This window comes from Brienomyrus brachyistius, chromosome 8 (genome assembly GCF_023856365.1).
Source record: "Brienomyrus brachyistius isolate T26 chromosome 8, BBRACH_0.4, whole genome shotgun sequence".
In the NCBI taxonomy this organism is placed as follows: Eukaryota; Metazoa; Chordata; class Actinopteri; order Osteoglossiformes; family Mormyridae; genus Brienomyrus; species Brienomyrus brachyistius.
In genome coordinates this window covers 15,566,448-15,581,651 of record NC_064540.1, presented here as the reverse complement: position 1 = coordinate 15,581,651, position 15,204 = coordinate 15,566,448, and the positions used below count along the sequence as shown (strand labels likewise).

General features: G+C 46.2%; 2 protein-coding genes across 3 annotated transcripts in view; one reads left to right on the top strand and one right to left on the bottom strand.

The window, feature by feature from the left end:
* The window catches only part of mitfa (melanocyte inducing transcription factor a), a 33,174-nt gene extending 32,698 nt beyond the window's left edge, over nt 1–476 (bottom strand). For both annotated transcript variants that reach the window (XM_049023597.1, XM_049023598.1), the window contains exon 1: nt 264–476. In XM_049023597.1, coding sequence (XP_048879554.1) covers nt 264–364 — 101 coding nt within the window. In that variant the 5' untranslated portion in view covers nt 365–476. The remainder of the gene's footprint in view (nt 1–263) is intronic.
* A 4,629-nt stretch (nt 477–5,105) lies between these two features.
* Nucleotides 5,106–15,204, top strand: part of frmd4ba (FERM domain containing 4Ba) — a 41,574-nt gene continuing 31,475 nt past the window's right edge. Inside the window, exon 1 of the mRNA XM_049022207.1 lies at nt 5,106–5,349. The gene's annotated coding sequence lies outside the window, so the exon portion shown is untranslated. The remainder of the gene's footprint in view (nt 5,350–15,204) is intronic.

Genomic DNA, 15,204 nt, shown 5'->3' with positions numbered 1-15,204 from the left:
CGCGATTGCGCGAATATACGCGCGCTGGGAAGCGCTTCCTTACAGCGTGTAACTGTGATGTTGACACACAGTCGTTACGGAATAACAGCACCGCCGACGTACGACACCTATAGGAAAACCCGTTTTATTGAACCCCGATCCCATCGGAGTGCGATCCGAGCAGTGACAGGGCGCAGAGCCGCCTCTCCCTACATTTACGCGTGGGACCAGCCGGTTAAAGCCCGCCGCCCAGCCGTAGAGCTAACATGGCACTGCGCACTAACCTGTTCAGAGGCTGACTTTTCAGCTCGTAGTACGTCTTTGGCTCCTCCTGAAAGTCCTCACCCACTTCAAAGTCTGCTACGATCCCCGATTCGGATTGCATCCTTGCCGCTGTCAAAGTGAAAAGTTTCGCCGATGCCGATTTTAAATGTTAGGTAACAAATGTTGCAAGTGTCAAGCTCGCAGTACCAGGCGTTAGATTGCTACGCCGTGTCTTCCCCGCCACTAGATGGCGCACCAGTGTTCAGAAAGTGTAGTTTATAATGCACGAAAGAGACCGCTCGTGAAGCTGAATGTGGCAGTTGAAAAACTACAAGTACCACAAATACAAAGAAGCACATCTGTTTCGTCAGCGAACACTTGGTCTGCTGTTTCGGATAGAGTGCAATTCGACTGTCAGCAGCTTTCTTGTTGCCCCAATAGTCCCTGGAATTTTACCTAATTTCGTTATTTGTGAGCATCCCTGTGGATAATGTCTTGCAGAATTTACTGTTATTTTTTAATTAAATACGGAAAAGGTTGGGAGCCATGCAACGCATCTGGATAATTTATTTCTTAGGTAACACCGAAGTTAGGCTATTTATAGCTGCCTACCAAATATCAGTGCGCAGAATGTGAGAATATAATACATGGAACACGACTAGCCTATGTATGAACTGTAGAACATGAGATTTTCTTTCAACTTATCGTTAAAATCTCAAAGTGCGTCTAAATCATTTTACTATTTTCTAAGTTGAGTATATCAACGAGATTTTATTTAGGGAATTTCGTAATGAGACTTCATTCGCAATGACACTGGAATAAAATACGTGAAACAACTGAACGGTTTTCCATGTTTTGAGTGAAAAGATGAAAATATAATAATAATAATAATAATAATAATAATTATAATAATAATAATAATAATAATAATAATAATAATAATAATAACGAAACCACAGTTTTAAAAAAAATCCAGAAATGTCGAGGACGAACCATGACCCAGTTAACATATTCCAGTCGGGCAAGTATAATGTTGAAATGGGAATGGTCATGTCCGTTGTTATGGCTTCGCATTCATTATAAGAAAATGGCACATTTTGAAGATGGCGCGGTTAACTGTTTTGATCTTTCAGGTTTTCCATCCATCCCTCTTCAATACAATTTAACCAGTTCACAGGGTCACATTGACCTCATGCAATGTTTCAATGAAGTTATGTCCGCTATGAATCATGTACCTGTGCCAAAATGGATTCTCATCTTTTAAGCTGATATAAATTTAGCAGAATTTGGATGACGGTAGTAGAGAATGATTAAAAAATGTATTATGTAAAAAATCCATTTAACAGATTACGCAACACAGTTAAATGAAGAAATATCACATGAATACTTAATGTGGACCACACCGAAGTCACACCATCTGAGCCTATGCATTTTCTCCGTCTCGTCATACTGCCACCTATTGGTGTATTTTTCTGGTGTGTATTTTAAATGTCCCAGATCAGCTGCGAGTCCCGTAGTTTAAAAACTTTCTTCCGTAAGGCGGCAGTGTAAGACAAAAAATACATAAACTCAAACACACATACAGCCCTCGTTTCTTCGTGGAATTCATTACTCGGTTTTGTTCTAAAACATGACGATAAGAAATGGGTGAGACATGTAATTTAGCCGCTAGTCTAAACTCCGAATGAGACGCTAAAAGGTGGACTTAGTAGGAGACTAGATAGTTTTCAGACTGCGTTATCATCAAAAAACGCCCAAATACTGTATCATTTGTTACATTCCTATTGCATGTTAAATATAATTATATTTTCATTCTGTTTATTTAGTTAAAGGCTGCCTGATTTGCAGATCATCGCCATTTTCTTTCGTCCATTGTAAATATCTAATTGTTGATTTAGGGTGAGTGTGATCCAGATCTTCTTCACGGCCACCGCCTAACCGGTGCTGGAATTGTGAGAATGCAAAACTAATCCAAGACTACCTGGAAGATACTTCTATATCACATTTATGGTGCGAGGTATAACAGCAGGAGCCTTTATCACGAAGCAGGATTTCTTGCTTAGCCGGATAACTGGTTGGATTTAAGGTAATCTGGGCTGACCTGTAATTGAATGGAGATGAAGTGTATTTAAACTGGGGTACCCTAAATCTGACAAGTTATCCAGAGAACAGCTGGATGCTTGGGCAGCAGCCCCTTAATTACTTTGCCTGCATTTTATTGCGATGCTCGACAAGAGCTGGAATTTATGGAGCTTCAACTAAAACGAAGCTCTTTCACCTTACAGCAGATATCGCACCCGCGTCACATTTCTCCGGACTCCGTGAGCAGTGACACTCAGGTGCCATGAGAGCCCCCGCCCCGCCCCGCCCCCCCAGATGAATCGCTTCAGCAGGCACCTCCGGCGCTTCGTCCCACTTCCCGTCCAGCTTCATCCTTGACCTCCTTTAGGTTTTGACAAATGCATACACAAAATACCTTTTTCCGTGCACAGCGCGACCTGCGCCTTGCCAGCCTACTGCAAGGCCGAGCCAGAGCTGTCAGGGAACCGGGCTGATAAGCGCCTTGCCAAAGAAAGCTAAAATATACTATGAAATCATACAAACAGTGCCTTGATCTTCGATAAATATTAATCTCAGTGGGATCCCACTAACATGGTTTCCGGGGAATACTGCACGGAATAAAATGAGAGTCTCAAAATAAGACCTACCCGAAAATACGCTATAGCAAGTAATGAGGTCAGTGGCCGGTCTGGCTGAAATTTATTTGTGAGCGAAAATATTCTCCGTCAGAAATCCCAGGTGAGCAGCTGCTGCTGAAAGACAAAGGCACTTAACATTAACCTTCCGTTCAGTTTAAATATATTGCGTAAATTGCTTGAATGAAACAAATGACATTGACAGTACACAAGGCGCACAAATCTCTAAGCAGAACCTAACAGTGGCTATACAGACTGTATAGTGCACAGTTCACTGAAAAGAATATCAGTACAAATCATTATAGCTACAAATAGGTAGCTTAGCCTCGGTCTGCCTTATGTTCCGAAGCTAATTGCCTCTATCCATATGCTCTTGAGCTAATTGGCTTCACCTTCAGAAGCGAAACATTTTGTTTCAGTTGTAAAGTAATCAGCATGACAGTGTGTCAGGTGACATGGTGGTTGAGGTCTTTTAATGCGAAGGTTGCCGGTTCACATCCCAGGAGGCTTCCTGCTCTGGGGCAAACTGGCCCAGTCAAGTCCGCAGCTTCTAATCACTATGGCCGAAAACATAAGCAAAGCAAATAAACAACAATAAACTAAAGATTACAGCACAAAGGTGCCATTGCACAACAGCGGGCGCTGCGCAGGCAGAGCTGCTGCGTTCGTGCCTTTTGTACCAAGCTTAACGTGGTTTGAGGAACCTAATGAGATGTTAATTGAAATTCATCAAAATGAGATTGGGGGATGGGGGGGGGCATTCCCCGGGGCAAATCCCTTAATGTCGCGAGGAAGCCATCTTGCCATGCATCACACCAATCAGTCGCTTAGACACCAACAATAAGCTTTTCCTTTAGGGATGGAAATAACCAGCGCGATTAACTTTCCGTGGGTGCCTGTAATGCTCAATAGACCCCGTGCCCCCCACCTCCCCAGCCGTGTGCCCCCCGCCCCCGGCTCACCCAGCCCACTCCCCATTGTTCGGCGGGCTTTACTGCCATCGTGAGTGACACGCCCATCCTTCCCCATTCACGGGCGCTGCTCTTTGTTTGTGCGACCTGCCATTTTACTGCCCATAGCTCCAATTTGCTACCGAGGCGCTCAGATGATGGTCAGGCTCATTGCAACACCTGCCCCACACATCTGCCTACTCGCAGCCCGGGTTTCATACAGACAAACGCATTAAAGCATTTTGTGAAGAACACTTATTCAATTATTTTATTCAGCATTGATGCTCAGCTACTATCTATTTAGTACAGTGTACTGACTGCATAGATGCTACTGCGCTTTTGTTAGTGTAGTCGCTATTTTTGTATCTAGTATTGTATAGTTATTCTAGCTTTCTCTTGTTGTGATAACTTATTATGTATCTGTTCTCCTTGCCCGAACTGTTATGAGGCAGCCAATACTATCAACTGCGGTGAACTTTCCTTTCAAATGAAAATTGACACTTGAATCTAAACATACAATAAAGTCTGTCTGTTTGGCGAAAGAATGATCACGTGACCGCAGTTATGTTTTAGGCAAACGCACGTGGGGACTCCCCACTTCTGCTTTTCCCCATCACAGGATGACAGTTGTTGATTTAATTTATTTAAATGATGTCCTTGTTTTTAAGAAATAGGCCTATCATTACAACACACTTTATTCCAGTATTAAAAGTGCAGCATCACGTATTGATCTTTTATCAACATAACCATTATATATATATATATATATATGTGTGTGTGTGTGTGTGTGTGTGTGTGTGTGTGTGTCTATATATATATATATAGACACACACACACACACACACACACATATATATATATATATATATATATATATATATATATATATATATATATATATATATATATATATATATATATATATATAGCCTTATATTTAACATTATATATTTATATATTTATATCTTTAATATAACAACAAGAAACTTATTTTCAGGGTACAATATTGTACAGACAGTGGTCTGATTTTTTTCATGAATCTGGGAATTTTTCAAAGTGGTGTAATCCCAAATCAGCACGGTACAAAATCATCAGCCTGGCCCCTTGAGAAACCGCAGCCGCTCCGACGTTGGTACGTGTGTAAAACAGCCCTGGTCCTTCACACAGGTCGCATTGTGCATTTCCGTCCAGCAGCCTGGCGCGCAGACCGGACCCCAAAAGGTGTCGGTGGTGGCGGCGCTAATTTGATCGGTGGTCGTATTTCGGGCTGCCAGACAGACAGCAGGCGAGGCGTGGTATGCGGACGGGACCGGCGCGGCGCGGCTTCCTGCTACCACGCAGAGTCGCTCACTTTCCGCGTCTGTAGACGGCGATTCTGGTCAACGGGGATATTAAGGCGTTCCCGGTCCCGGTAAAAGATCCGATAAAATTCAGGAGGTGGATATACAGATAAAGGAGAGGTGAGCTTTTGTTGCATGTTCTACTGTTTAAATACACATTGCGTTTGAGATATACTGTCAGCACGATATAGAAAAATGTGTTATTTATGAAGCATGAGCGATATCTGCGTACAGACATAAGCGCTTTATATTTTGCGCATTGCTTATAGTTAATTTTCAGCGAACATGTTGGGTGAAGTAATCCGTATATCGCCGAGACCGGGATCCACACCAGATCCTTAAGGATCACCCAGATGACTCATTCTTTGCATTTTGCTGTGTTTGCATTCGTGTTGATGTCTTTTGTCATAAATCTAGAGAGAAAAGAATACGTGAAGTGCCACTCCTGTGTAGCATGCGTTTGGCCTGCCTTTGTTATGACAGTAGGCTGCCGTTACCGGTACAGCCGCATATGCTCCCGTTACTATTAAGTAACTGCATCTCTGGCTGCTGTGCCTCCTTTGCTCGTTAAATAGCTATTATTTGTTAGGGTTGACTGGTCTCGCATATCCGCACCATGTTTAGTATCCATCGGCCACATTTCCCCGTCTGTGTACATGTATGTCTGTAGGATGAGGAGACACGCGGCCGTTTGCTTGTGCTTGACGTTCTTTGTGGGCTCTAACCAGTTGCGGTCGCCTGTAGCACACTTAGTTTTACAACTTAACCAGACACTTTTGTGTCCTGTGATTAATATGTCCCAGGTTATCACTAATGAAATCGTGGCGTTATTGTGGCTGGTCAGATATTAACACATTAAATGGCCTGTAATTATATTAACTGTTACACTTCGTGCAATTGATTAGTCATGTAATTGTCAAAATGTATTAATTCTAATGTATGTAGCATAAACTCAATATGCTTGATACATTTTAATATTTTTATTGGCTCACTGCGACAAACCTATCCTGTCAGTACAAATTGACTCGATACTGGGGTTAAATTTTCATAAAAAATGCAACATACGTGCAATGAATGAAAACGGAAGATCTCCCGGAGGCAGTGTGTAAATTCCTAATAACTGTCTGGTTCATCGAATTACAAAGCAGGTCTCATTGCAAAGTGAGGAAGGGCGGATCACAGCACCTGTAACGAGTGATTGTCCCACTTCCATTGTTGGCTGGGGGGGCAACGAGCCTCGTGTGGCAGATTTATGTTCAGCTCCCGTTTTCCTGTAAACACACACGGGATGTGTTGATTAACAACACCCCAGACATCGTGGGATAAAGAAAAGCACAGGATTCAAAGACTATGGTCCGGAAAACTAGTTTTACAACTTCACTTTGAGTTTTCCGTTTCTTGGAATAAACAGCACCCATCCTTTATAAGTTTTGCGTCAGTATATGTTTAGTGTGTCTTCTGCTTTGTCTCAGAGGAAACTCAAGGAAACATTGTCATGCAGCTTTTCACACTTAAAACGACAAAATACTAAAGAACCACAAAAGAAGTGTATTTAATGATTTTTGTGTTCTGATATGGTGTGTTTGTTCCATAAAACACGGTCCTCAAAAATCTGTGTATGTTGTATTGTAATTTTTTTTTTGTTTATTCTGCTAAGTCATAAGAGTAAATTCTAAGCATATTTCTTTACTGAGGAGTGTCTTTATAGCTCTACTGGGACCAGGAGCTTGCATGCTTACAGACACCCAGCCACCCACCCGCACACATTGAGTGGTTTCCAGAGCAAAGCGGAGCAGCCCGCCTTAGCGTTTTTAATGAGGTCAGCGGTTCCAATTCAGGACGGCCATTAGCTGTCCGGAAGGGTCCATCAACGGCCCCGGCCAGCAGGACGAAGAGTTATCTGCCTATTGTAGCGGATTAATGAGTTCATCGATATAACACTTTTAAAGGAACATGCACCATCAGACGAGAAATGCCTTTAAGGGCAAATCGGAACACGGTAAAACCTCAGTTCTGTTTCGGGTTTAATTGTTAGTAGATTTATTTCCACATAGCAATTTTGTAAGACAAAGTGATTCAGTAGTCGGCCCAGATACAATGAGTAAGCTGACACGGCACCCTGAGTAATGTGCACATCCTGCTTTGCAGGATGCAAATGAATTCTCCAACCAGCCTGTTTCCCTCTTCCCATACAAATGTGTAGCTTGGCTGCAGCAGGGGGAAAAAACCTCCTGATGTGAGGCTGCCTTACGTTACGCCTGAAAATCTGCTTCTACCGTATCGATTGCTCAGCTCAGTGCGTTCGGTAGGTCCTGATACAATGCAGGACTGCATAATCTCAGCCTGGATCGCTGCCTGTTATCGGTTTGAACTCCAAAGGAGTGTAAAATGCTGGCGTGTGACTGTAGCGGAACGAGAGCTTCATAGCAACTGTATCGGTGCATGTGGGGGGGCCCTAAGAGGTCTGGGAATCAGATTAAAAAGTCCAAGTAAGGGGCTGCAAGTGAGTTCATGTGTCATAGCTGGGTGCATGGTGGGGGGGGGGGGGGGGGTGCATAATAACGCAAGACGTATTTTACAGTGACTTTCGCTTTCTGGGGACTTCTGCTGCTGAAGAAAACATGTAAGGTTCAGCAGGAAGTGCATAAAGTGATGAATTGAGGGATTTGTTTAATTACTTAGTCACTTCACCTGCCTTTTCAGGTGTGAGCCTGCACTATTTATAGCACTTTTGGAAATACGCAGGGCCATGGTCCTGGGGACCGGATCTTGGTTCCCCTGTCCTCCAGAGAAACCCAGGAAATGACACGCAACAAAAGGCGGGGGGTGGGGGGGCACTTTTTGGAAAGCCGTTATAAGGTGTCCTTTAAATCCCAAGGACAATCCGCTGCTGTTTATAAACCAGACTGAGTCCTTAAACGTGGCAGCATCCTGGTGGGGATTCCACAAACAGGAATCCGGCGATCCGGCTCTCCGTCGGCATGGAGATGGGCAGCCGCTTTAGCCATGAGAGGAAATCCTGGATGAAACCGACTGATGTGAAGTGACAGGATGGAGACGGGAAAATGAGGCCTGTCAAAGGCAGGGTGGCCTTCTCACCCTCCGCGGAAGTGGCGGTATTGTGCCGAAAAGGAAGTGCTCTCTCTGCTACACAGGGCAGCAGTGCGCAGTGGGGCGCATGGCAAAGAAAACAGGCTCAGTGTACATCCTGCAGTTCAACATTACATCTGTTTAGAAATGACAAGTAAAAAACTATAACCTGTTTCTGTAGCTCAAAATGCTATCGCATTAACTTTACTTATCAATGTGTTTAGGTTATATATATATATATATATATATTTATATATTTATAATTACAAGCCAAAAGAATTTTAAAATGAGGGATACCTGACTGAGCCTGGTGCAGAGTGTAACGTACCACAGTGGTTTTGAAAGGACAGTGAAAAACTGGACCAAAATCATTCAGGATAAACTGGGGTGGTGTGAGAGATTTCGGGCCCCCTGACAGCATATCATATCGGGCCCCCAACCCAGACCAATCCAGTTATGTTACACTTTTTTATGGCCCCTGGAATTGTCCTAACTTTCACACCATTACAACACTCCAGGAATAAATACCGTGCATATAAGATACAATACTCACCCCCCCCATTTTGGCAGTGTGGTGTTAGCTCAGGGCTATAAACATTCCTCTTCTCAGCAGGAACTGAGAGACTTGGTGTTTTTGATAAAGGAGTTAAATGGATTGAACACTGGATGAAAACCTCTTTCGCTCTTCAAAAGCCTTGGCAGAAATTCATTTTCAGATGCATAATGATCCAAATCACATGGCCAGAGCAAAACTGTGGCAGTTTTAGAAAGCAAATGTCCTTGGACGACCCCTTCGGCTGAAATCAACCGAGCTGTAGTTCACGTGTCTGTCCCAAGCAGCTCGAGAGCTTCTGAGCAGATCTGCCGATGCAAACATGCAAAATTCACCTGGATCCAGACTGCAGACTCCTGCCGTATGTCACTCCACCAGACAGCGATGTAAACTCGGGTGGCAGACTCTGACGTGTGTAGCACGGTCGTCTCACTCCCCCATGGATGGGACTTTGATTGCTGTCCCTGCACTGCGTGTGTGCCAGGTGGGACAGCGGCTTGGGACTCTGTGGTGGGAAGGTTGTTGGATCCAGTCCCGCGGTCACCTCTGGGCCCTTGTACATTGCTTTGGATTAAATCCGCTGCTAATAAAGGAGCTTGCATGCTCTTCCTGGGCTTGTGTGGGTCTCCACCATGAACTCCTCTGGCACAAAAACATGTGCTCAGGAAAACTGCTGACTGGCACGGTGCCACTGGTCATGGACATGGGCTGGATTCCACTTTCACCCAGAGTACTTAGGCAAATAGTTCTTTTGAGTATTTTGGCCTCTTTTTCAGTATTTCTTGAAATTTAGTGTGGATCAACATTGACATACATAACAATGACCATCTAGTAATATCAGTTAATTGTCTCTATCCTGGGGCGGCATGGTGGTTTGATTCTCTGGGTCACATGTGTGTGGAGTTTGCATGTTCTCCCCATGTCGTCGTGGGGTTTCCTCCGGGTACTCCGGTTTCCCCCCACAGTCCAAAAACATGCTGAGGCTAAGTTGCTAAATTGCCTGTAGGTGTGCATGTGTAGGCTCGGGACCACCCGTGACACAATAGGATAAGCGGTTTGGAAAATGGATGGATGGATGTCTCTACCCTTAAAAATATATTACATTAACCACAATCGGAGACCAAATTTCCCACGGGATACATTTAAAAAAAAAATTCTGTGAACAGACTGAGTTTTGGACATTTAGTTAAAGTTTTTCTTTGGATTATATGAGTGAGTTTCAGATCCCAAAACCGTAACTGGCTGCAGTCTATTTTCTTCATTAAACAGAGGAATGTATGAAGGACACCATGAATCTGACCAAAATTGTTATAAGAACTACCTGTTAGGATAAAATGTACATATACAATATTCATTTTGCAATTTTGATAACAGAGAGTACAGGCCTGTCATAGAAGGTACTAACTAATGAAATGCGGAGATGTACTATCTGTATATGCACGCTTACGCTTACGCGCTTTATCTCTGCTGATGTCGACGGGAAGGGTGCGTGTTTGGGCAATTTCTGGGCCCTGAGCTTGGAGCCAGTTTGGCGCCCTCCAGGAGCCAGTTCTCAGGCCAGACCAATCTGGCAGGTCGAGCTGTCTGGGCCTGAGAGTCGCCGCTGCACTTAAGCACTACGACGTGCCAGCAGTACCTCAAGGCGGGGTCAGCGTCTGCGTAATCGGAGGCCCCAGAGACCCCTCCCCCCGTCTGTTTCCACGTCAACGCTGAACTCATTTAGAATTATATTGCCGAGAATCAACTGGCGGCTGGGCTCCCACTCCGTTTGCTCTCTCTTGCCCACAAGAGAGGAATCTGGCAATTAGCCCTCCGCTAATTACCGTGCCCACGCACCGCCCAGACACCCTTAGCGTTCATGTCTAGGATGCTGCGGGACGTGAATGTTAATGACGATTAAATGGATTTTATTCTGAATCGGAGGCGGGGCTCGACACTGGGGACCGTATGTCCGGGTTTGCTGGCATGGAAACAGCATCGGGCCTGTATAGATTTAAGCGGCACTGATTCCTGTGGCCCTTGGTCTGGAAACGCAGCCGATCGATACACCTCTGTGGTTAAAGCCCCGTGTGTGAGTTCTCACACGCCCGCTGCAGCTAGTCAAAGGGAAGCATGAAATCTTCCCGGCAGTCCAGCCCCACCCCCCTGAACCCATTCAGCAAATCTGAATCCGTCCTAAGGTGTTCTCGTCCGCTGCCTCTGTGGGCCACAGGAGGGCGCTAACTCGATCTGCCGAAGGCTGGTGTGTGTCTCAGGCTCTGCCTCCAGCCTGACTGGTCTGACTGGTGATTATTCATATGAACTGGCTGAAGTGGAATGAAGTGAGCGAGCTGTGAGGCACGCAGCTGCTGTAACGTTACTGCTTGAGTAAGTGACCTGAAAATGAAGCGTATTGCAGTGTCTAGGTAATTATTACCAGTGGGAAAGACTTCCGGTTGCTCCTGAGTACTCAGACACTCCGGGCTCCACTGAGACCACTCCGGCAGCCGTCCAGATTCCCGCCGTCTGTCAGTGGCCGAGCCCCCACGACCAGAGCGTTCCCGGGGAGACCTGTGCTAGCTCTCTGGAGGCGGAGTCAGCAGTCACCTTCACATTCATGAGGCGCCGAACTGCTGATGGGTGGAAATCGCCTACTTCACCGTGCTGGGATGGAGTTTGCTAACTTGCATCCCAAGAATGAACTTGGTGTGCAGTGATTCGTGGCTTTGGTCTCATTTGGCGAGGATGCAACTGATGTATCCTTGATGTTCAGGGTGGGGCAGGACCGTCAGGGGATCTTTGCCATCCCCAGTACTTCTGTTCTTGAGTTTTGAAGCTGGTCTTCAGCAATGGACGATGATGTAAAACAGGTACACAATGTATTTGTGCGGTGGATAGAGTCACCAGCTACCTGAGATGGAGAGGATATATTTATCTGTTCCCAGGGGGTTAGTATACAGAGTTATATAGAGAGGAGACGATCCTCGGTCCGTCAACCTGTGACCCCTCCCCCCTCTCTCAGCGACCGTTTGCACATCCACAAGCGTCTCCTCCACCACAGATGGCATCGTGCTTTATTGAGGTGCTGCTTTGGATAGTTTAGAGTCTTGGCTGTGAATCAGACACTGACAAGCAACTTCCTGGGAAGCTGGATCAGCCGCCCCTGCCCCGGGGGGGTCACACAGTCCTGAGGGCCGGTAAGATGGCTGTGATCTGTAAGCAGGAGGGACACAGCGAGTGTCCAGGCCCCGAGCGGTCCCCTTTAAGACCCACTTTCACATCCAGGCAGGCCAAACGCTCTGCTGACAGCTGAGAGTGAGCTTTCTGACTGAACCCTGCGCAATATTCCTGCAGGTTTGCCCTGTAATCCAGGTGTCTGGACATGCATGTATGACGGAGGTGGTTTTTGGGGAGATTCCCTCGTGCTGGTCGGTCTCTCCTCCATACCGGCCTCAGTAATGGCCAGTGGTGTTTTCACCCATTAACATGCAGCAGGATGCCAGGAGTGCCCTAAACTGCACGGACACAGACTTCTGTGTGGAGTCAAATGGAGGCCAGCGGCAGTATAACGCAGGCTTCGAGGCCCAGTCCGGTCCAGGAACGCCACAGTGCTCTAGCAACAGGTTCCTGGGTCTGGCAGTGAAACACGGACCCACCTGGTGGCGCTGGCAGAGACCTGGGGATGGCGTTCCAAGGGCAGGAGAGCTGCTGGGGCAAGAGAGAGGGAGGCAGACAGCGAGGGAGGGTTAGGGAGAGGGAAGGAGAGAAAGGGAGGGAGAGAGAGGGAAGGAGAGAGACTGGGAAACAAGGAAAGTGAGAGCGGGGGAGGGAGAGATATGGAGAGAGGAAAGGAGAGAGACAGGGAGACAAAGAAAGAGAGAGAGGGAAGGAGAGAGAGAGAGATGCAGAGAGAGAGACAAGAAGAGGGAAGAAGAGAGAGGGAAGGAGAGAGACAGGGAAACAAGGAAGGTGAGATCGGGGGAGGGAGAGGAAGGGAGAGACAGGGAGAGAGAAGAAAGGAAAGAGACAGGGAGACAAGGAAGGAGAGAGAGAGGAGGAAAGACAGGGAGACTGGGAAGGAGAGAGATAGAGAGAGAGAGAGAGAGAGAGAGAGAGAGAGAGAGAGAGAGAGAGAGAGACTGTCTCATGAGACTCCCCTTGGAGTGTTTTCATTTACTTCCTGATGCCATGAAGACATCACTTCAAGGTTATATTCATGTTTATTTATCGTTATTCATTGATTTTCTGGACATGTGGTGGCTTCTAATTAGTGACAATTAGTGACAGCTTGTGAAAAAGCAAAGAAATAATGCAGTGAAATCTGCATTCATGCCTGCACCTCAAGGTCAATAGAATGACTGATTTTAGCAGAACTTTCTCTGGAAAATGCATGGAGAAAGATGGCCAGCCAGTCATTCTCCTTCTCCTGACATCTCTTGGAAATGAGGTCCCCTTGAGGAGCAGCGGAGGTGAATAGGGCCAGAAAGCCGCAGGACCAACTCCCAGACATGCTGCCGTTGTGTGATCATTATCCAAAGATGCGTGAGTGTCCTGCTAACGGGGAACAGGCGATGCACAGGGTTATTATGTCCTCAGTCATAGAAAGGCCCAGCAAACATGGACAGCAGATGGAATTGATCCAATAATCTAATTAAGAGAGTTGATTGAATTAGCCTGGAGACCTACAGCGGTCAAATGACCTCAGTGTCTATTTAATAGATCATATCGCTATCATTTCTGCCAGCTTGAAACGACAAAATGTTTGTTACAATCTGATTGCTTATTGATCCCAAGACTCATTAATGCATTTTTAACTTTAATTATTTAACTCCCGCCCCCAGCCCCCCACCAGTTCAGTGCAGCATGGATGGTCTGAAGACCCAGAAACCATCTGAGCAGTCGGCCATTTGCACGCTGCATGTCCAAAAACTATTTTTTATCCTCCACATCTGTGTACAGCATGGATTTATAACTTCAGCATGACAAGCCCAGATTGCTCTTGTGGGAAGCTGTCCGCCCACACTGGCCCTCAGAGGCGGGTCCTATCCATTGTTTACGAAATAAACGAGCCATAGATGAACCCCACATCTGACGCTCAGCTTTCTCAAACCTCAACAACAAGGTCCCGAAGGCGCCAGGCCGGAGGAGTGAGCGCAGTTGCAGAGGGCTGTGGAGCCCAGGTCCTGTGACACATCTAATGGGAAACCCTGTTATTTAAATATTGACATGGTGTGTTTCAGACTGGCAAATCCGCGGACGGCCCTTAAGGAGATCCATCTTTTCACATTATATTGTGTCAGCTGAAGGCTCAGTGATCTCTGGTTGATGCGGCAGACATGGGGGACACTCGACCCTATTCTCCGGTGTTGCTGCCTTCATAAGCCCCTCCCCCTTATGATTAAGTGGGCCAGTAATGACTGGGGCAGCTGCTGACCTTGAAGTGGGTGGAATCTGCTGCAGGACATCAGTGAGATGTACTCGGGTTCTCATAGAATTAAGAGCTGTTCTGCAGTTTCGGTGGTTTCATGTGAAAAGGTGACCCAGTCCTGCAGACTTATCAGACTCATTCAGATAAGTGTGAATTCACAGGGCAGGATACTGGACAGGTTCTGTACAGGTTTCACAGATCGGGTGTAATAACTCGACAATTATTAATACTTCAGTAGTAATATCATGAATAATTTCAAGCTACATTTAAAATCTAATTTAAACCCTTCTGCTAATTAAACGAATCAGTGATACTGCTCCACCTAGTGGTACGACTTTACAACCTACTTCCTGTCCGTTTTCTTTATTCCCAGCGGCTGTCTAGCACAGTGCTTCACAGCCTGGTCCTCGGGGACCCCTAGCCAGTCCACATTTGTTTTTGCTCCCTGCCAGACAGTCCACATTATTGCCACTTCCACTTAACCTGGGAGGGAGCAAAAACATGGACTGTCTGGGGGAATCTAAGGACCGGTTTGAGAGACACTGCCAAGCATGGGAGCCCCCCCCTGCCCCCTCCCCAAAAGCAGAACGGGCTGCTCACATGGTGATCATGCTCAGCTTGCAATTGTCCCGTAACACGTGACGCCAGTTGCCTGACCCGGCCCGGAGTTGGGGGATGACATCACCACGGGACAGTGACAGCTGGTGCTCAGTGACGTGCGGCTCGCATCCGAAGCTCCTGCTCGCCTTTGTCTCCCTGGGTGACGCGGGGTGAGTGTGACCCCGCTGCATTCACCCATGATGCTGGGGGACGGCATATGTGTCAGACACGGAGGGGACGCAAAGCTATGGTCACGTGCTGCTCTTACAGGTGATTCAGGAAACGTCAGTTTGCCTCATTCTGTTCGTTAGATTAACGAGAAACA